The sequence below is a fragment of the Cebus imitator genome, unplaced genomic scaffold (genome assembly GCF_001604975.1).
Source record: "Cebus imitator isolate Cc_AM_T3 unplaced genomic scaffold, Cebus_imitator-1.0 Scaffold541, whole genome shotgun sequence".
Classification (NCBI taxonomy): domain Eukaryota; kingdom Metazoa; phylum Chordata; class Mammalia; order Primates; family Cebidae; genus Cebus; species Cebus imitator.
In genome coordinates this window covers 9,444-31,253 of record NW_016107856.1, presented here as the reverse complement: position 1 = coordinate 31,253, position 21,810 = coordinate 9,444, and the positions used below count along the sequence as shown (strand labels likewise).

Below are 21,810 nucleotides of genomic sequence, written 5' to 3'. Positions count from 1 at the left end.
GCCTTATTGAAAATGATAATATCCTATAAAAGTGCAGGTTGGGGCCAGGCTTTGTGGCTCACTCCTGTAATCCCAGCACTTTGGGAGGCTGAGGCGGGTGGATCACCTGAGGTCAGGAGTTTGAGACCTGCCTGGCCAACATTGCAAAACCCCATCTCTATTAATAAAGTACAAAAATTAGCCAGATGTGGTGGTTCATGCTTGTAATCCCAGCTACTCAGGAGGCTGAGGCAGGAGAATCCCTTCAACCCAGGAGTCAGAGGTTATAGTGAGCCAAGACCACGCCACTTCACTCCAGCTTGGGCGACAGAATGTGACTCTCTCAAAAAAAAAGAAAGAAAGAAAGAAAGAAAGAAAGAAAAGAATATGCAGGTTAGTGAGTTCCTAGTCCTTTCATTCCCAGGCTGGAGTGAAGTGGCATGACCTTGGCTCACTGCAACCTCTACCCCTCGGGGTTCAGGATTCTCCTGCCTCAGCCTCCCGAGCAGCTAGGATTATAGGTGTCCACCACCACGCCCAGCTAATTTTTGTATTTTTAGTAAAGACAGGGTTTCACCATGTTGCCCAGGCTGGCCTCAAATTCCTGACCTCCAAGTATTGGGATTACAGGCATGAGTCACCACGCTCGGCCTCCTAATCCCTTCTGAGACTCAATGCAGAAGGACCTGGGCAAGCACCTAAATTTGGGTGGCAGAGGTCTGACTGGCAGCATACCACCAAGGGCACTTTGGCAGGTAGACTTGCCCAGCAGCTAGTCATGAGTTTTCCTCCTGTGCATCAACTGGTGTGAACTGAACAGGGTGGTCTGAGGCATTTCAGTATGAGGGAAGACCTGGGAGAACAGGGAGGGGGAGAAGGCAGCAGAGGAGAAAGCTTTCAGGGAAGGAATCTAATGAGGGGTGCCCTGCCCAGACACTCACGGTAGATGCGCAGGGTGACATGTGTCATGCTGGTGACTCTGGAGGCCTCTGAGCACACATAGGCATGGTAGGGGCCGGCGTCCTCTATCATCAGCCGGTCAATCTTCAGGGAGCAGTCCTGGTTGGAGACCCACACCCTGTTCTTGGAATGATCCCTGGATTTAATGAGTGGATCTGCTGTTGCGGCTTCTTCCCTCTCTTTGCTGATGATGGACGTGTTAAACATCCAGACAACCTTCTCTGTGTCCCGACAGGTGACTGGGAGTGCCAGTGGCAGGGTGACTGCCTCTCCCAGGACCCCTACCACAGTCTCCCCCATTGTTTCTCCTTTGGAAGCTCCTGGATCTGTGGTCAGAGATGAGACATTGCAGCTCAGTCAGTTCCTTAATCCCTTGGCCCTCAGGCAGCCTAAAGGGGACTGAGGGGACTGGGGTCCCTCCTCCTCCACCCCTTCCCCCTAGCCTCATCCTCTGAGGGGCATGTCTGCTACTTTGCCATGACCACCTGTTCCACCTGGCTCTGCCCACTGAATACCTGGACTCTTGTGCCCCTTTCTGCCCTCTGAGGGTGCCTGGAAACACCTCCACCCAAGCAAAGACCAATCTGGACTCCTTTATCCATACTGTCTTCTCCCTTGCTCTACCCTTAGAGTCTCACAGTGTTCTGGGCTTTCCCCAGTCCTGCCAGCCCCTCTCAGCTCCCTGAGAGAGCAAATAAGGAGTCTCTGGGCCTGTCCTTTTGCTTCCCCACCCACTCTGTCTCCGACCAGAACTCTGGAATTTAGACTCCACAGCTGCTCACATTGTTTCTGGAATTCCCTCAAGGGCCAAACTGGAGTCAGTTACCTGTACAGAACTGCCCAGCATGGACAGGGCGGGAGCTGCTCTGGCTGACGGGGTTCTTAGCTGTGCAGGTGTATGGCAGGTCTGGGTCACAGGGCATTCGGGAGATGGTAAGAATGGAGCTTCCATTGGACTCAGAAGCATGGGAGTCCCTTGGGGTCCAGCTGTACAGAACACTTTTCTCTGCCCCCTTCACGGAGCACATGAGAGTGATGTTACAGGAGAAGTTCTCAGATACCTTCACAGACTTCAAGGTGACTTGGGGCTCCTGCAGCTGCTCTGCAGGAACAACAGCATGGGAAGATGCTCAGATCCCTTTGCCAGCAGGAAAGAGCCAAGAGAAGAAGGTGGTGCTAATAGGGGAGCTGGGGGCAGCAGAGAGAGGCCAGCGTTACCTGCTGCAGGCACATCTTCTCTGCAGGCGGGGTTGAGCCTCTACTCCGTGTTCCCATAACATCCTCTACTGGTCTTATCACCATGACTCAGCATGACTAATAGTCTGATTACTTCTCTCTTTCCCCGACTGGTATAAGAACTCCTTGAAGACAGGGCTGATTCCTGTGTCAGAACATCTAATACCTAGCCTGGCTTATGAAAAACACTCATGAATGTCCAATAAATAAACAGGTGAGGTGAATGGCCCACTTCTAAACACTATATAGAGTGGAGAATTCTGCCTCTAGAATCTGAGTCTGAATTTAGGGTGCATTGTGCCTCTAGATCTTCTTCCTTGTCTTCTCCTTTCCTTTTGTTCCATCTCCACTGCTCACCATGTGTGTGTGCATGTGTGAATGTTTCATGAAGTTATATTTCTTTTTTTTCTTTTTTTGAGACAGAGTCTCACTCTGTCACCCAGGCTGTAGTAAAGTGGTGTGATCACTCCTCCTACCAGGTTCAAATGCAACTTCTTCATACCGGGTTCAAGTGATTCTCCTGCCTCAGCCTCCTGAGTAGCTGGGACTACAGGCACATGCCACCACACTCAGCTAATTTTTGTATTTTTAGTAGAGATGGGGTTTCACCATGTTGGCCGGGCTGGTCTCGAACTCCTGGCCTCAGGTGATCTGTCGTCTTGGCCTCCCAAAGTGCTGGGATTACAGGCATGAGCCACTGAGCCTGGCCCAGTATTTCTTCTTTTGAATATATAATACATTAAAAATTGAGAAAATACAAAAGGTATGTAATGAAAAACTAAGCTTTCTTTCCTCCAGCCATCTATTTCATCTCTTCAAGAATTACTATTTCTGGAGGCAATTACTGCTATAAGTTTCTCATGGATCTTTCCAGAGACATTCTAGATACAGACAGATATATGCTTACTTTACACACTGTTTTGAACCTTAAAAAATTAACAATCTATCTTGGAAATTATTGTATGTCAACACATGTTGTGTTGATTCATTCTAATTCTATTAACTGCATAGAATTCCATTTCCTTAATAGATACAGAATACCCTACCAATCAATGAAAACGATCAAACTATCTGATAGAAAGATGGTGTTATGGGCTGAACTGTGTCCCTGCAAAGTTTAGATGTTGGAGTCTTAGCCTCCAGCACCTCAGAATGTGACTGTATTTGAAAATAGAGCTGCATTTGGACATAGAGGTAATTAAGTTAAACTGGGATCATTAGCGTGGGCCCTTATCTGATATAAGTGGTATCCTTATAAGAAGGGGAGATTAGAGAATAGACATCACAGACAGACGGACACCCATGTGAGGCCGTAGAAAGAAGGTGGCATCTGAAAGCCGAGGAGAGAGGCCTCAGAATAAATCAAGCCTGCTGACACATTCATTGGCCTCTAGAATTGTGTTCCAGAGAAATGAGCAATACATTTGTCGTTTAAGCTAGGTAGTCTGCAGTATTTTTGGCAGCCCTAGCAAACCAATACAGGTTTTGATACCAGAAGTGGGATGAAGCTCTAACAACGTAAAAATGTGAAGTGGCTTTGGAACGTGCTAATGGGTAGAGGTTGGAAGAATTTTGAGGTGTGCGCTAGAAAAAGCCTAGATTGTCTTCAAGAGACTCTGGGTAGAAATATGGGTGTTAATGAGAATGCCGGTGAGCACTCAGAAAGAAATAGGAGCACTGCAGGGAAAGCTGCTATTACATTAGAGATATACATATATCATCATGAGCAGAATTCTGGAAAAAATATAAACATTAAATGTATTGCTGGTGAGGTCTCAGACAGAAATTAGAAATATGTTACTGGAAACTGGAGGAAAGAGGCAAAGAACTTGGCCACATTGTATTCTAGTGTTTTGTGGAAAGTAGAACATTTAAGTGACAAATTTGAGACTTAGCTGTGGAGATTTCTAGTCAAAGTGTTGTAACTGAGCGAGTCAAGGAACGCGCCACACTCTGAGAATGAATTATGAGTCTTTATTAAGCCAGTGACCGAGAGTGGCTAATGCCCAAAATTCTCTCGGCCCTGAAGAAAAAGTTAGGTGGCCTTTTATACACTAGTTTTAACAGGAAGGGGGGAACCTAGCTGAAACAAAGTTTTCACAAAGGCAGAGTAAGCAAAAAGTTAGAAGAAAAGACTGATACATAGGAAATAAAACAGTGCCAGGTGTGAGGAGTCCAGCTGTCATGAAAGACATAAAATCTATAGATAAGGCGGGCTCTGGGCACTCACTGCAGCTGCATTTCCAGGCTCTGCTGATACCACTTACTCGGCCTCTTATCAACAAAGGCGTTCCTGGGTGCCTTGTGTCAGCCTGACCTTGCTTTATACTATAGTCACATACTTAACAGGGAGAAGGTTACTAAAATGCAGAAGCCAAGATGGAGTCTGGTCAGCTCAAAAAGGCTAACATAAAGCCTGAACAGCTTTTCGTCAGGGAAAAGGAGAGTCAGTGTCAGCTGGCAAAAAGCAGGGTATCACAAAAGAGTTGAAGGCACTGCCTGGTTTCTCCTTGCTACTTATATAAGATGTGAGACGGATTTGGCTGGGCGTGGTGGCTCACGCCTGTAATCCAAGCACTCTGGAGGTCAAGGCGGGCGGATCACCTGAGGTTGGGAGTTCAAGACCAGCCTGACCAACAAGGTGAAACCCCGTCTTAAAAAAAAAAAAAGATGTGAGTCGGATATGAATTTTGGGAGGCCAGTGGGTAGAATGTTAGGCTGAATTCTGTCCCCCACAAAATTCATGCATAGAGGCTCTAATCCCCAGTACCTCAGAATGTGACTGTATTTGGAGACAGTGTCCCTAAAGAGGTAATTAAGTTAAAATGGAATTGTTAGGGTGAACCCTCATACAATATGACTGATGTGCTTATAAGAAGAGGAGATTAGGACGTACACAGACAAGGGAATGACTGTGTGAGGGCACAGTGAAAACGTGGCCAATTACAAGCCGAGAAGAGACGTCCCAGGAAAAACCAAACCTAACAAGACCTGAGTTAGTCTCCAGAATTGCGAGGAATAAATTTCTGTTGTTTAAGCCATCTGTTCTGTGGTATTTTGTTACAGCATCCCTATCACACTAATATCGGTGAGTAAAGAATATTAATGGAGAGTTACGGAAAAGAGAATACAGAGGCTATTAAATACATGAAAAGATGGCTAGACACGGTGGCTCATGCCTATAATCCTAGCACTTTGGGACGCTGAGGAGGGCAAAATGTGCCAGGAGTTTGAAACCAGCCTGATCAACAAAGTGAGAACCAGTCTCTGCAAAATAAAATGATAATAATAAATGAAAATTTAGAATTTTAAAGCCAGGCATGGTGGCATATGCCTGTAGTCCCAGCTACTTGGGAGGTTGAGGGAAGGGTATAGCCTGAGTCCAGGAGTTTGAGACTGGCCTGACAACAAAATGAGACTCTCTCTCCGAAATACTGGTAATAATAATAATAATAAATTCAGAATTTAAAAGCTGGGCATGGTAGCAAGTACTTGTAGTCCCAGATACTTGGGAGATCGAGGCAGGAGGATCACTTGAGCCCAGGAATTGGAGACCAGACTTGGTGATGTAGTGGGATGATGTCTCAAAAACAGTAAAATGCATATACCATTTGATTCAGAAACTTGACCCCATGTATATATATTCTAGATTTATTCATCAGAATACAAACTACTTACATAAGCGTGAAAAGATAGGTGCATAAGAATATTCATTGCAGCATTGTTTATAAGAGAAAATACTGGAAACAATATTTCTATAAGCAGAAACAATATTTCTACAAGTAGGAGACCAGTTACACGAATTATGGCAATTGTGTAACATGTAAGGAGTTTATGGGCGTGTCTTCCAATCTTGACATCTGTGTATATGGAATTAGGTGAAAAATGACCAATATAGTGGTCAGATTTCTCCTAGAGAGATAAATTCCTGGAGAAAAAGAATGTCTGGTTTTAAAAATAAAAGATCAAGAGAAGGGATTTCAAAATGGCTTACGAGAAGCATTTAATGCCTACCTCCTCTACTTGGAAGAACTAAAATAGTATACAAACAGTCAAAACATTTTAAATACATTTTACAAGGGAGAATGCTGGAATTCAACAGAGAGGTGACAGGAAACACTAAAAACAGGGAAGGAGAAGGAACAGAGGCAGCCTCCCTAGCTGGGATCTGCTGGGAGCTGGGAGTGATTTCCCAATAGAGGTGAGTGAGAGACTTCCCGTGGCCCACATCCCATTGCAGAATCATGCAATCCTGGCCTCAGGAGACCCCTTTAACCCTCTCAAGGCCTAACCCCTTTGACCCTCCAAGCTGCCTACCATAGGGAGCTGCTGGGAGACTGTGGGGCAGAACTGCTCCAGGGAGGGAGCTCCTACTGGGTTCCACACTCTTTCTGAGACCTATGCAGTTATAGTAAGGGGCCATTTTCAAACTTAGCCTTTGGCAGACTGCATGCTGTCCTGGGGCCCAACAGTGTCCGGTCTGAAGTGTTAGGGAAACTAAAACGGTTGCTGCTGAGACTAGAGTATGATCTGGGAGCACTCTGCAGGTTCAGCTAAGTAGCAAGAGAGGTGTGGGCTGCAGTTTCTGGTGCCAGGAAGCGAATGCTGCTGTGACTGAGACTGGGTAAAGTAGTGGGCTGTGAGTTGCTGCTGTAACTTGGTCACAACCTGGTCAAAAGCTCCTGCAGCTAGGGCTGGTTTAGGGGAAGCCCTCCTGGGACCGAGGCTGAGAGGGATGCATATTCCCCATCTGCCATTCCAGGCTATGGCCACTGAACCTGGCCTCACCCTCTCCAGTGGCAGAGCCTCACTGTGTCTGCTCCTGTTCTCACGTGAGCACTCTGCTGGGGGCCTGAGGATCGTCCTGCTCCCACATACCATAGCTGGTGTCTGCTTTCACCATTGGGGGCTTGAGTACAAGCCCACTCAGCCTGGCTTCAGGCTCCCCTCTTGCAAAGAGAACACATAGGCCAGCAGCTTGGGGATTGCCCAACCCAATCCACCACCTTGGGCACCTGAGCACTTTTCTCTAGGGGACTAGGGTGGGCCTAACTCCCAGCCACTACCACCTACCTGCAAGGGCCACCTGTGGTCCTGGAGACTAGTCTGCCCCGGCCACTGCAGCCACCATCAACATCAATGCACACTGCTTGGGACCCAGAGAATCATCCTGCTGCTGTCATTGCCCATGCCACACTAGCTGCACAGGGGCCTGAGAACCTGCTCACCCCCCCAGCTCACTGCTGCCATTATCAGTATCTGAGCAAGCCACCTGCAGACCTAAAAATCGGCCCGTTGAGAAGCATGAACACCGCATACACTGCCTTGAGGCGCAAAGATAGGTTTGCTGCCACCACTGTGGCGTGATGACCCGCCACTTGACATTTCAATCCCTGTAGGAAGACATGGTCAGGGGCGGACCTATGTTACTTACAGTTAAATGATTCGAGCTTGCTTTGCTTTTTATACACTGAGATTTGTGCCACGGATCATAAGCAAACGATGGTGCAGGAAAATAAAAAAGCAGAGATCAAGCGGTAACAGGAGGCCTATGATAAAGAGCATCTGAGAGTGTTTGTAACTGCCGAACGCTGCGGTGTGGCTGCAAAGCAGAAAAAACTGCTTTGGTCCCACAGCTCTTCCCAACATGGAGTTTGTGTTGGGATCTCGTAAAAGGAGCTTATGCAAAAGGCTCTGGGAAGTCATGCAACCTCTGCTCACAAAGCTTGGGAGGGTCTTTGCAGATGGGAGCTGGTAAGGCCAGAAAGCCTTACAGGGCCGAGATCACGGGAACAGCACAGGCTCTGCCTTTGTTCTCAGAATATGGAGCAATTCCAATTGCTCTGTGTCCACAATGCTTGGGAAAGAAAAGCCCGTTAATGCATGGTGTGTGGTCAGACTTGGGGCACCTTATCCACTGCACCTCTCTTGCCAAAACACCTGGATAGACAATGGATGGTAAAATCTCAATGTCCTTACTTAGCATTTCTTAGGAAAACTATGTTTGCTTTTGAATGCTGCAGACACCTGCACTTCCTCTGGATGTCCTCCTCAACCCCCTCCCCACAGCCCTGCAAGTTTAACAAGACAATGCATCCAATAAAAGCGCCTGAAGCCCAGACCCGCCAGAGGGCGTTAGACCCCTGGACCCCTGCTGTAACATTCTATTCCTCTGTCTTTGTCTTTTCTCAGTCCCTGGTCACTGCCGGGACCCCTCCTCACTTCTGGGACAGGGAGCACCCATGCACAGGGTTGGGTTGGTTCCCAACATCTGTCGCTCAGGGTGGATTCCCTGTGTTCCTGGTGAAGAGACCCCGCGCGGTCATTTTCGGGGTGCAGTTCATCGAGGGATTCCCGGGAACGTGTTTCGGTCGGTCTAGCGGTAAGCTAGTGCACCTGGAGTATTCTAGGGTAACAAAATGGGAAAATCATACAGCAAGTATAATAATTGCTTTGTTCTTATTCGGGAACTTTTAAAGAAACGGGGTATAAAGATTGGGACAGAAAATCTCATTACTTTCTTTGAGGCAGTGGGTCAGTATTGTCTGTGGTTCCCAGATAAAGGAACTCCTGAGAATATTGTAAAAAGCACTCCCAGCAAAGAGAGTCAGGGGGCTGTAGGAACTCTTGAGAATAAAGATCAGTATAGAAGATAATAGTGAAGAGTTTGATAGAAAATCTGTCAGGTGGAAAAAAGAGAAACAGAAAGAGCAATTTCAGGAGGGCATCACTGAAAGGAGGTAATCTATGCAAATGTGTCTAAAATGCCTCACAGTTTGGAGGAAACTCCTTCAGTATTCACTCAAAAATGGGCTGAGCCAACAGCACCAAAATGGGATAGTCATGAATGGCCACCTTCTCCACAGTCCTGGCAAGGTACAAATCCATTTATTAAGTGGCAAACTCAGGAGGTATGACCTCCGCCCCCAGGACAATTAACAGGACAATGGGTAGAAGTCGCTACACCTGTAGTTTATAGTGGTGTGCAGCAAATGCCACCATAGACCAAGTGTTGTAAAATTTTAAAAAGAAAAAAAATAAGAAATATTAAAAAAATTGTCTCCTGCTTCCTCAGGAAGTGCAACACTAAGTCTGTGTGGCATTCGGCCTGTAACAATTCCCCCAGGGGATGTACCACAGAAATTATCTACAAGAGTGTGTGGGCCTCTACCAGAAAATACGGTAGCACTTGTTGTAGGTTGGGCTGGTGTCGAATTGCAGGGAGTGCAAATTCTTGCAGGAATTGCTCATCCAGATCTAAAAGGAGAAATTCAATTGATAGTGACCTCCAGTGTGCCCTGGAAAGCAGAACCAGGGGTAGAATTGCTCAATTATTGCCTCTACCTTATGTAAAAGTAGGAACCGCTAATGCAGTAAGAAAGAAGCAAATTGGTAATTTTCAAGAAAAAGCAGTGTACTGGGCAAGCAAAGTTACAGATAATTGGCCAGCTTGTAATATTACAATTCAAGAAAAAACTTTTAAAGGTCTGGTAGATACTGGAGCGGATGTTTCTGTAATAAGCTCTAGTCAATGGTCCAAGCACTGGACAAAACAAAAGGCTAATATGAAATTAGTTGGGGTTGGAATAGCCAGCTACGGGGTATCAATGGAAGGTTTTGTCTCAAGGAATGTTAAATAGGCCTATAGTGTGTCAGACTTTTGTGGGAAATGCTATTCAGCCTATTCGCAGTTTCTTCAATGCTGTATCATTCACTATGCTGACGATATATTATGTGCTGCAGAAACTAGAAAAAAGTTGGTTCTATGTTGTAATTGCCTAAAAGAATGTGTGCAGAAAGCAGGGCTAATTTTAGCTCCTGATAAAATTCAAACCTCAACACCAGTAAAATGTTTGGGAATGCAAGTTGAAAAGAGGCAAATACGCCCTCAAAAGGCAGAAATTAGAAAGGACAGACTTAAAACACTAAATAATTTTCAAAAGTTGTTAGGAGATATTAATTGGATAAGGCCAGATCTCGGTATCCCTACTTATGCAATGTCTAATCTATTTCCAATTTTAAAAGAAGATCGAAATTTAAATAGTGAGTGTTAACAAAAGAAGCAGCTGAGGAGTTAAAAATAAAGAAAAAATACAGCAAGCCCAGGTAGAAAGAATTAACAGTAACTCACAGTTACAGCTCATTGTGTTCTTAACACCTCATTCTCCAATAGAAGTCTTTGTTCAAGATAGAAGTTTAATAGAATAGGTCTTCTTACCTCACAATACAAGTGAAACTTTAACTGTATACTTGAATCAAATAGCTAGTGTCATTAGTAAAGGCAGAACAAGGATTGTTCAATTGTCTGAATATGAACCTGACAAAATAATTGTTACTTTAACTAAAAAACAAGTTCAACAAGCTTACATCAATTCCGTCAATTGGCAATTCGGCTTGGCAGATTTCGTAGGCTAAATTAATAATCATTATCCTAAAACAAAAGTTTTTCAGTTCCTAGAGCTTACATCATGGGTTTTACCTAAAATTACCCAAGGTCAGCCAATGAAGTGCGCTGTCACTGTTTTTACTGATGCATCTAAGCGTGGAAAGGTATCTTACACAGGCCCTTTTCATAGAGTTATCCAAACAAATTTTCATTCAGCACAAAGAGTAGAGTTACGGGCAGTTATCTAGGTCCTTACAGACATACAGCAACCAGTTAATCTAGTTTCAGACTCAGCTTATATAGTACATTCTACAAAAAAATGTAGAAGCTGCGTTGTTAAAATACATTCAGGATAATCAGTTAAGAAGGCTATTTGAATCACTTCAAAAAGCAGTTAACAGCAAAGAAGCTCCATTTTATATCACACACATTTAAGCACATACTTGTTTGCCTGGACCTTTAGCTCAAGCAAACAGGCAAACTTGCTGGTTTCTACAGTTTTTACAGAAGTCAAAAAATGTCATGCATTAACACATACAAATGCGGTGGGTTTAAAAAGCAAATTTCCTTGAACTTGGAGACAGGTAAAACAAATTGTCCAACATTGCCCTCAATGTCAAGTTCTTCAGCTGCGCACTCAGGACGCAGGGGTAAATCCTGGAGGATTATACACAAACTGAATTTGACAAATGGAAGTTACTCACGTTTCTTCAGTTGGAAAATCATCTTACGTTCATGTTACTGTGAATACTTTCTCTCATTTCATTTGGGCAGCTTGCCAAACAGGAGAAAGCACTGCACATGTTAAAAAATGCCTATTTTCTTGCTTTGCAGTTATGAGAGTCCCACAAAAAATTAAAATGGATAATGGGCCAGAATACTGCAGTAAGCCACCAAAGCCAGTTCCTAGAACAATGGAACATAATTCATACAACAAAAATCCCCTATAGCTCCCAGGGACAAGCAATAGTAGAAAGGGCAAACAGAATCTTAAAAACTCAATTGGCAAAACAAAAAAATGGGAGAGACAATAAGGAGTATTTTACTCCCCATGTACAATTACAATTGGCACTAGTCACTTTACATTTTTTGAACATTTCCAAAGATCAAGTGTCCACGGCTACAGAAAAATACTTTGTTGGACACGAAATTAATCCGAAGGAAGGAAAGACAGTATGGTGGAAAGATTCCACCACCAATCAGTGGGACTTGGGAAAGGTTGTACCCTGGGGAAGAGGCTATGCTTATATATTACCAGGAGAAAACCAACCTCACATTTGGGTACCTATGAGACAGCTGAAGATTTTCAATGAACTCCTCCAAACCATGGAGCAAGAAGAGAAACAGACCAGGCCCAGGAGCGGTATGGTGCAAGATAGCCAAGCTGAGTGTCTCAGGGATGAAGGCAACACAGAAAGCCAACCCGCTGACATGGGGTCAGATGAAGAGGCTGGTGCATATGGCAACAGCAAGCCTAATGGAGACTTGCATGGAGGTGACACCGGGTAATCTTATTCTGGCAGCAGTCACGGTTATGGCTGCTCAGTAAGCAATAACCCTGTTTTGGCAGAAGAGAACTATACATATTGGGCTTATGTACCATTCCCACCTTTGATTAGACCTGTCACTTGGATGGATTCACCTATTGAAGTGTACATAAATGAAGGCCAGGCGCGGTGGCTCACGCCTGTAATCCTAGCACTTTGGGAGGCCGAGGTGGGTGGATCACCTGAGGTCAGGAGTTCAAGACCAGCCTGGCCATCATGAAGAAACCCCATCTTTAAAAAAAAAAAAAAAAGTGTACATAAATGATAGCATTTGGATGCCTGGTCCTACTGATGACCGGTGTCCTGCTCAACCAGAGGAGGAAGGAATGTTAATGAATGTCCCTCATGGATATCGCTTTCCTCCATCTGTCTGTCTCGGGAAAACTCCAGGGTGTTTAACCCTAAAGCCTCGAAGCTAGTTAATATACATCCCAAGGGATAATAGAACTGGTCCTACTTGTTATATAGGCAGTGGAATGTCCTTTAGACCAAATATGCTGTGTAAGATATAACGCAATGGACATTACACAACTTTTGAGTACACTAATCAATATAAGCTGAAAGGAAACAGCTGCCCCAAAACCAATCCAAAATGGTCTCTTCAATTAGAAATTCTTACTTGGAAAGATTGTGTAGCTGACGGGGCAGTCACACTTCCAAGATAATGCATATGGGGCAATCATTGATTGGGCTCCTAAAGGTGAATTAAGAAAAAAATTGTGTGAGACAGGCATCTTGTGTAGATGCACCAATATTGTTAGAAATAACTGAAAACTTAATAACCAGAAATAACCTTACTAAAAGAATGGAATCTCCTTTCCCCATTAAATGGGAAGATAAAGGAACAGCCTTGCCCAGACCAAAGCTTATGAAACCCATTTTAAGTCCAAAGCATCTGGAGCTGTGGAAATTGGCTATGGCAACAGCTCATATGAGAGTGTGGAAAGGAAGAGGATTGATTGGCACAAAAAACAATTGAGTTTCTTTTAATATTGATTTAATCTCAAACAGAACTATTCCATTTCTAAGTTGTGTTAAGCCACCCGATGTGTTGGTAGTAGGAAATGTAAGCATTAGACCTGATATTCAAACCCTTACCTGTAAACATTGTAAATTGTTTACTTGCATTAATTCAACATTTAAACTTGAAAATACTATTTTACTAGACAGAGCCAGAGAAGGAGTGTGGATTCCAGTAACTCTTAACTGACCATGGAAAGCCTCTCCTTCAGTACATATCACAAAAGTACTAAAAGGAGTCTGTCTTAAATCATTCAAAAAGATTCATATTTATGCTGATTGCTGCTGTCATGGGAATTATAGCCGTGGCAGCTACTGCTGCATCTATAGGAGTGGCTCTGCACACCTCAGTTCAAACTGCCCACTAGATGGATGTTTGCCAGAAAAATTCTTTCACGCTTTGGAATTCTCAAACAAGAATTAATCAAAAATTGACAAATCAAATTAATCATCTTCCACAAACTGTAATTTGGATGGGAGATCGAATAATGAGCTTAGAACAGAGATTACAGTTGAATTATGATTGGGACACATCTGATTATTGTATTACCCCTCATACTTATAATTCTAATGAACATCATTGGGAACAAGTAAGGAGACACTTACTAGGGAACGAGAACAACATTGGATATTGCCAAATTAAACGAACAGATTTCTCAGGCCTCACAGGCTCATTTAAATGTTTTACCTGCAGCTGATATATTGGAAGGAGCTGCAAATAAGCTTTCAAGCCTGAATCCTATCAAGTGGGTTAAAACTCAATGGATCCACAATTGCTAATTTTGTTTTAGCAGGTGTCTGTTTATTCTGCCTGTTTTTACTCTACAAATGCAGCAGAAATTTTCAGAGACAATCAAAGACACGAATAATCCATAATCACTTCCACCCTCTTCGCTAAAAAGAAGGGAGGAGATATGGGAAGAGATGGCCGGGCAGACCTGTGTTACTTAAAGTTAAATGATTACAAGCTTGCTTTGCTTTTTATACACTGAGATTTGTGCCACGGATCATATCCAAACTATGGTTCAGTAAAATAAAAGCAGATGTCAAATGGTAACAGGAGACCATCTGAGAGCGCCCTACAACTGCGGAACACAGTGGTGTGGCTGCAAAGCAGAAAAAACTGCTTTGGTCTCACAACTCCTCCCAACATAGTTTGTGTGAGGATCTCGTAAAGGGAGCTTATGCAAAAGACTCTGGGAAGTCAAGCAACCTCTGCTCACAAGACTTAGGTGGGTCTTTGCAGACGGGAGCTGGTAAGGCCGGAAAGCCTTATAGGGCAGAGATCACCGGAACACCACAGGCTCTGCCTATGGTCTCAGAATATGGAGCAATTCCAATTGCTCTGTGTCCACAATGCTTGGGAAAGAAAAGCCCGTTAATGCATGGTGTGTGGTCAGACTTATGGCACCTTATCCACTGCACCTTTCTTGCCAAAACACCTGGATAGACAATGGGTGTAAAGAAAGTAAAGAAATAGAAAAAAAAAATTCATGCAAATGGAAACCACAAGCAAGCAGGAATAACTACACTTATAACAGAAAAAACAGATTTTATAACTAAAACAAAAAAAAAAGACAAAGAATGCCATTATATAATGATGAAGAGATCAATCCAGCAAGAGGATATAACAATTCTAAATGTGTATGCGCCAAACACTGGAGCACCTAGATTCATAAAGCAATATTACCAGGGAGAGAGAGAGAGAGAAAGCGCGTGCACGCGCATGCAATAGCATAATAAAAATCTACACTTGTACCCTCTAAATATATCTAGGAGGACTTCAGCACTCCACTCTCCTCATTATACAGAGCTTCTAGACAGAAAAAAAACAAAGAAACATTGGATTTAAATTGGAGTTTAGACCAAATGGACCTAACAGATATTTACAGAACATTCTGTCAAACAACTGCAGAATATACATTCTTTTCATTAGTATACGAAACATTCTCCGGGATAAACCATATGTTAGGCCACAAGACAAGTCTCAACAAACTTTAAAACACTGAAATCATATCAAATATCTTTTCAATTCCAATGGAATAAAATGATACAAATACATGGATATTAAACAACACGCTCCTGACCATTGAGTCAACAAAGAAATTAAGTTGGAAATTAAAAATCTACACTTGTGTGCTCTAAATATATTTTAAAAACTTAACAATCAGTAAAAAGAATGAAACTGTGTCTTTTGCAGCAACATGGCTGAAACTTTAGTCATTATCTTAAGTGAAGTAAGTCAGGCACAAAAGACATGTATCACATGTTCTCACTTTTATGTGAGTACAAAAATTTGATCATATGGAGGTAGATGGTGGAAAGATAGATACCAGAGACTGAGAAGGGTCAGTATGGGGAGTGGGTGGTTGGGGGGATGATGAGGAGAAGTGGGTTAAAGGGTACAAACATACAGTAAGATAGAATAAATTCAATTTTTGATAGCAGAGTAGGGTGACTATACTTAGCAAGAATGTATTGTACTCAGGCAGTAGATACATGGAAAACCCTGACTTCATCTGTGTGCACTATATACGTATAACAAAATTTCAGACATACCCCAAACATTTGTACACATAAAAGAAAGAAAAGATCAAAACACAGAAGCTCTCTGGAACTCACCATAGACACGCAGGGTAAATTCTTCCTTAGTGGTGACTTCAGAATTCTTTTTGTTTATCTGGGCTTTGTAGAAGCCTGCGTCGTTCAGAGTCAGATTGCTGATGTGCAGGGAGTAATTCCATTTGGTGATGTTTAGTCGGCCCTGGTAGCTTTTGTCCATAAGGATTACACCTTTGGGATTTGCTAAAGCAAGAGCATTTTTGGGACCATTCCAGGTGACGTGCTCAATGTCTGTGGCTACTGAGATATTTAGGGGGAGAGTCACAGAACCCCCTAGGATCCCTGACACCACTGTTCCGGCTGAGTCCTCTCCAGAGGCTCTTAGTCCTGCAGAGACAGAAGAGGGACTTGGAGGAGCAGCTAGACTCCTTGAGCTAGCCTTCCTTCTTTCACTGTGTGAATATACATTGGGCACAAATGTGAGATGCTGAGAAATGAAATGAGATTCTTGTCCTTCTTCTAGGTCCATTGCTAGCAAAGTCATTCATTACTCCATTCTCCAAACACTGACTCCCTTAAAAGTAGCTACAACAGTCTGTGAAACAGATCTTCTGGTTTTTGTTCCAGTAGGGGAATTAGCCTTGTGACTTTGGGTGCCTTTCTGAATTTTTCTGAGAATCAGTTTACTTATCTAAAAGATTGAAATGCTCATACCTGCACGATTTTCTTCAAGGGATATGGTAAAAATTAAATGAAAGCGGGTTGCTGCAAATTGTGAATAGCCAATTAAGTGGAAAGGAGCATATTTTAAAAAATAAGGTAAATAGATGGATGGTCAGAGGGATGGCTAGATGGGCAGATGAGTGATAAAGCAAGCAACGTAAAACATTAGTGTTAGAACCTAGGTAGTAGGCATACGAATGTTCACTGTAAATGCTCCAACTTTTCTGAATGTTTGAGAATTCTCATAGCAGTGTTGGGAACTAAAGGAGCCTCTCCTACCTCCACCTTACCCTTCTTTCCCCCACATTGTTCATGGGATCTTAGACTGACTTTGGCCAGGTTTGGGGGTGAGAATAGCTGGTAGTACCAATACAGTTCCTGATTTCCTCATCTTAGGCAAGATCTTATTCCTGATAAACATCGTTACCAAGGCATCTAGGAAGCTGGCATTTGTCCAAGGCAGCTAATTTTCTGGTAGGGACCCTGTGGGTATCTTCTGGGTGACCCCAGCTTGGATTTCCAGGGCTTCTGAGGCTCTGGAGAGCACTCTGAAAATTCTAGACCAAATCAGATGGGTTTGGGATCCAGACTCCACCAGGAATTCTGGGTGGGAAAATAAGTAGAAATTGTTAGAGAGAAAAAAGGAGCATAAGCACAGCCTGGAGGAGTGGAAGAAGGCTGGAGCAAGCTCTGAAAACCCAGAGGTTACAGAACGTGCAGACACAAGGAGGAGAGAGGCTGATTGCGGCAGGTCATGGGGATTCTTTGCTTAGACCTCCATCAGCCAAGCACTTGCACCTTGTGGAGAGGCAGCTACGGAGCATGCAGAGCTGGGGATCCTGGATGTGGGAAGGTTGGGTCGGGTGGATTCTTTGGGCAGATTCAGACTGAGTTGATGTGAAGCTAATTTGAAGTTTTCTGAAAGAGAGCGCTTCCCATCTAGAAGACACTGCTTATGATTGCTATGTGTGCATTAGGTACATTACGTAAATTATCTCATTTAATCCTAATAACTACGGAAATTTAGAGAATTTAAGCCACTTCCCTGAGATTACAGGGTTGATTAGTCACAGAGTCCAGATCCTATGTCCATGGTGCTGCTGGAGCAGGGAGGCCAAGAGTACTGCCCATCTCTATCCTGGAAGCCGAGGAGCTGCTGGGTCTTGGCTGAGTGCATATGACTCATTTTGGCCTCAAATTTTCTTACATCAGACAAAAACCATAAACAAGGCCTCACAGACTGTCAGTGGAGGGGACAGGATGTGGGCCTCCCAGGGCAAATCTTGCTGCAGAAAACAGTGCTACGTAGCTCCCAGTAAGCACAGTGACAGTTCCCCAGTACCAGCCATTTTATTTTGAATTGCACCATAGGACAATTCAAAACAGTGTTCAAAGACTGTAATAACTGAATTTGACTCACCAGTCTCTTAATAGTTTCCAACTAATGCACATAACGGTAATTATTATAATAGCAATCACATTTTCTCCCAACTATGTGCCAATCACTTTATATATATCATCTGCAATCTGTCAGAGTGTTGTGTGATGCATCCTACTATAGTGTACACTTAAGAAATAGAGGCTCACACCACTAATAAGTGATGGTGCAATGATTTAATTTCAGATGTTCCTAACACTAAAGTGAGAGGGGTCTTTTCACTCAACTGCCTTTTAAGTTCCCGAAACAACTCTTTGTAGATACAAAAGCATCATCCTTTTAGACCAAAAGAATGAGATTTGAGTCATCTTAATCAGTGGAGCCAGACTGAAGGAGATGACTCTTTGCTTTGAACTGTTTATAATTCACTGCATTGATCACTTGGGGCTTGGAGGACCTGGAGTGTTGCTTATTTCAGGTTTGCTCAACACAACCAAGGAACACCCCAAAGGTCAGATGTAGACATAAATAGCCCTGCTGCTTTCTGCATTTTTTTGATAAGCCAAGATAAAATTGAAAGTGAAGAGAGGTCAGTCTAGACCTCAGCTCTGAGGTCTAGGCGTCTCATTCACCCATATCTGCGTCTAGGAGTATTTCTAGAGCTCCCCTCAGGCACCAACAGCCAACCACACTGCTCTCAGATCTCTAGTGCTACCTGTACCATCTTCCCTGAAACCCTGGGGAAAGTGGGACCACAGAAGGACCATAGCCGCCACAGTCTCAGGTGGCTGAGATCCCCTCTGAGCTACTGGATTGGCTCTGCCTGCTGGACGGTGGGGGTCTGGGCCGTTTACTGGAGAGATGTTTCCCAGGAGTTGGGCCTTGATAGGGAGGAAGAAGGTTGAGGAGAATAGGATATCCAGATAGACACCACCTTGCCCAGGGTCACCCAACCACCCGCAGGTCCTCAGTGAAGCCTCAGTAACAAAGCCAGCAAAGGTGATAACCAAGGCAGGACATGCAGAAAGACACTCCAGGAGTTCTCTCCATTCCTAGGAAATTGCTAGGTGGCCTCTCATCGGGATTTTCCTGGATCTTTCTGTGGGTTTTATCTACACTATATAGGGAACAAACTCTCTACGTACTTGGCATTTCTTAGGAAAGTGTGAGGGTGAGAGAAATGTAGTTTGAGCCCAGAGTCATTTGAGACTGGGGCTAGAACGTCATCCCCTCAGGGTACACGAATATGCACACACGTGGAGTAATTTACGGCAGGGAGAGGAGCTTCCTGATTTTTTTTTTTTTTTTAGATGGAGTTTTGTTCTGTCACCAGGCTGGAGTGCAGTGGCGCAATCTCGGCTCTCAGCAACCTCTGCCTCCTGGGTTCAAGTGATTTTCCTGCTTCAGCCTCCTGAGTAGCTGGGACTACAGGTTCATGCCACCATGCCTGGCTAATTTTTTGTATTTTAGTAGAGACGAATTTCACCATGTTGGCCAGAATGGCCTCAGTCTCCTGACCTCATGATCTGCCCACCTCTGCCTCCCGAAGTGCTGGGATTACAGGTGTGAGCCACCGTGCCCGGCCAGTTTCCTGATTTTAGCAACAATAATCTCACAGACAAAGAATGCTACCAGCCTCAGAATACCAGTAGCAAGCAGTGGTGGCCATAAAGTGGACTTACCCAGGAGCAGGAAGAGGAGAGAGGTCCGTAGAACAGAAGAGAATATTTGCAGCTGACTCCTCTGTGGCTTATCGGAGAAAAGTCCAGGACCCCAGTCGTCTGTGTGACTCTTTGAGGCCACCATGATGATCTATTTTCAGATCTCGACTGAAGGAGGAGGCACTTACCACAGCTTCCGCAAGAGTGTGTGCGTGTGTGTGTGTGTGTCAGAGGGAGGGTTGTTTATAACAAACACCACAGACTCTTCCGTCTGCATAGGCAGGAAGAGGTCCCAAGTCTATCCAGCGTCTTGTTTGTGACCAATGTGGAGCATCACTTGCTTTTGCATCAAGGGACTTGGGTTCTAAATTTGGCCCCTAAAGTTAATTGCTAAAGATCTCTACCTCCTGGCATTCATGCCTCCGTGTAATTACCCCTTCTTGAATGTGGCCTGGATTTAGTGACTTGCTTTAAGTGAATAGAATGTGGCAGAGGTACTAGGATGTCATTTATTGGTCTCAGAAAACCTGTGACTTCCATCTTGGGTTAGCATGTGTGTACAAATGCTCTCTTTCTCTCTCTTTCTCTTGCCCTCTCTCCCTCTCTCTCTTTCCCACTATCTCTCTCTCCTTGCCTTACTCTGATGGGAGCCAGGTATTATTTTGTGAGATACTTTAGGGAGAGCGTTCCAAAACAAAGAACAGAGGGAAGCCCCCAGCCAACACTCAGCGAGGAGCTGATTCCTCTGGCCGACAGTCCACGAGGGCTGAGGCTGGCCACGAACCACATGAGTGACACTGGAAGTGGATCCTCCCCAGGAGGGCCTTGGAATGACGCAGCCCTGGCTGACACCGTGACTGTAGCTTTCTGAATACCTTAAGCCAGAGAGACCCAGCTAAGCCACGCCCAGAGAAATTGCGAGATAATAAATGTTTGGTCTTTAACATTTTTTTTCAATTTTTTATTTTTCATCAAAAATGCTTATTGTTTTCAGCTGTGAAGTTTGGGGCAATTTGTTGTATAGCGACAGATAACTAACACAGTGACCCGATACATTTTCTATTTTGCTCAAGGCAGTTTGTGCTAGCTTTCTGTCACATGCAGTGAAGGACTTCTAATATAGAAAAAGGCATCAGGGAGACTGCGGTGGGGGTGGACGTTGTATGTGACAGTGTGCAGTTGACTGGGTATAAAAGGCAGGCTGGAGGACAGCATTATTCCCTCCATCCTGACTTGGGAAGCTTTCTCCTTCTTCTTGTCAGTAGTGTCATAGCTGGCCACGCTGTAGTTTGTGTTTCAAGCTGCAGGGCATCGGTTTACTTAGGCTGTAACACGAAGACGACTTGGTAGGAAACCTGAGGCTGGCAGAGTGTGTGGCTTTAGCTAATACTCAGTGAGAGCCACAGAGTGCTAGGCTGTCTTCTGACACTAGCACATTTACTCATGTGATCTTATAATAGTTTCTTGAGATATGTTTCATCACTCCCATTTTGTAAATGAGAAAACTGAGGTCCAGAGGGGTTACATAGCTTACTATAAGTTTTATAGTTAGTAAGGACTTGAACCCAGAAAGTCTGGGCTCAAAGGAAGAAGGGAGGGAGAGAGGAACCATTAGGATAACAGGCTTCTGTCCAGGAAAGCATCTTTAGAGGCTGGTCATGATCTGACGTTGCACAATCTTGAAAGTAACAGAATCTTGAAAATCTTTAAATTTTATGCACTAGGAGCCTGTCCTGTTTCGCTCTAGTCTTGGTCCTGTGACTAGAACATGGGCTGTCTAGAAGGGATTGCAGGACATACAGTCAGGAGAGGTTACCAGAGCCCAGATAGAGCATCCTGTCACCAAGCTAAAGGCAACAGGGATCCAGTAGGAGTAGGAAGCTTCCTCGAGCTGCAGAGTGGAGGGAGGATGGGTGAAGGGATGAGCCTGGGGTGAGGAAGCTACTGAAAGAGCCTGGATACGGAGCATGAGAGCAGAGACAGCCTGTGTGGGAGGAGAGGACAAAGGCAGGAGGGAATTCAGAGACGGGTAATAGTAAAAATCATCACTAACATTTATTGGGTAATTACTATGAGGAAGGCTTTGTGTTTAGAACGTCACATATGTTTTCTCCTTTAATCCTAAATTAAGCCCTATTTGGATTATACTCTGATTATCCCCATCTATAAGCAGAATAATATTTGTAAGTTGAACTGAACTTAAGGCTGACCTAGGCTTTAAATTTATTTCTTTTTTCTTTTCTTTTTTTTTTTTTTGGAGACGGAGTTTCGCTCTTGTTACCCAGGCTGGAGTGCAATGGCGCGATCTCGGCTCACCGCAACCTGCGCCTCCTGGGTTCAGGCAATTCTCCTGCCTCA

At 44.1% G+C, this 21,810-nt stretch overlaps 1 protein-coding gene across 6 annotated transcripts in view; it reads right to left on the bottom strand.

Annotated features, from left to right (window-relative positions):
• LY9 (lymphocyte antigen 9) overlaps window positions 1-19,677 on the bottom strand; it is a 30,092-nt gene extending 10,415 nt beyond the window's left edge. For 3 of the 6 annotated variants that reach the window (XM_017515137.2, XM_017515139.2, XM_017515138.2), the window contains exons 1-4: window positions 19,474-19,676; window positions 15,751-16,077; window positions 1,766-2,041; window positions 921-1,265 (exon numbers count right to left, since the gene is read on the bottom strand). In XM_017515137.2, the coding sequence (XP_017370626.1) occupies window positions 921-1,265; window positions 1,766-2,041; window positions 15,751-16,077; window positions 19,474-19,597 (1,072 nt within the window). In that variant the 5' untranslated portion in view covers window positions 19,598-19,676. Of the gene's footprint in view, window positions 1-920; window positions 1,266-1,765; window positions 2,042-15,750; window positions 16,078-19,473 lie in introns of all 6 variants that reach the window. The other 3 variants (XM_017515142.2, XM_037733651.1, XM_017515143.2) reach the window with 2 other exon arrangements.
• Between the last annotated feature and the right edge of the window lie 2,133 nt (window positions 19,678-21,810).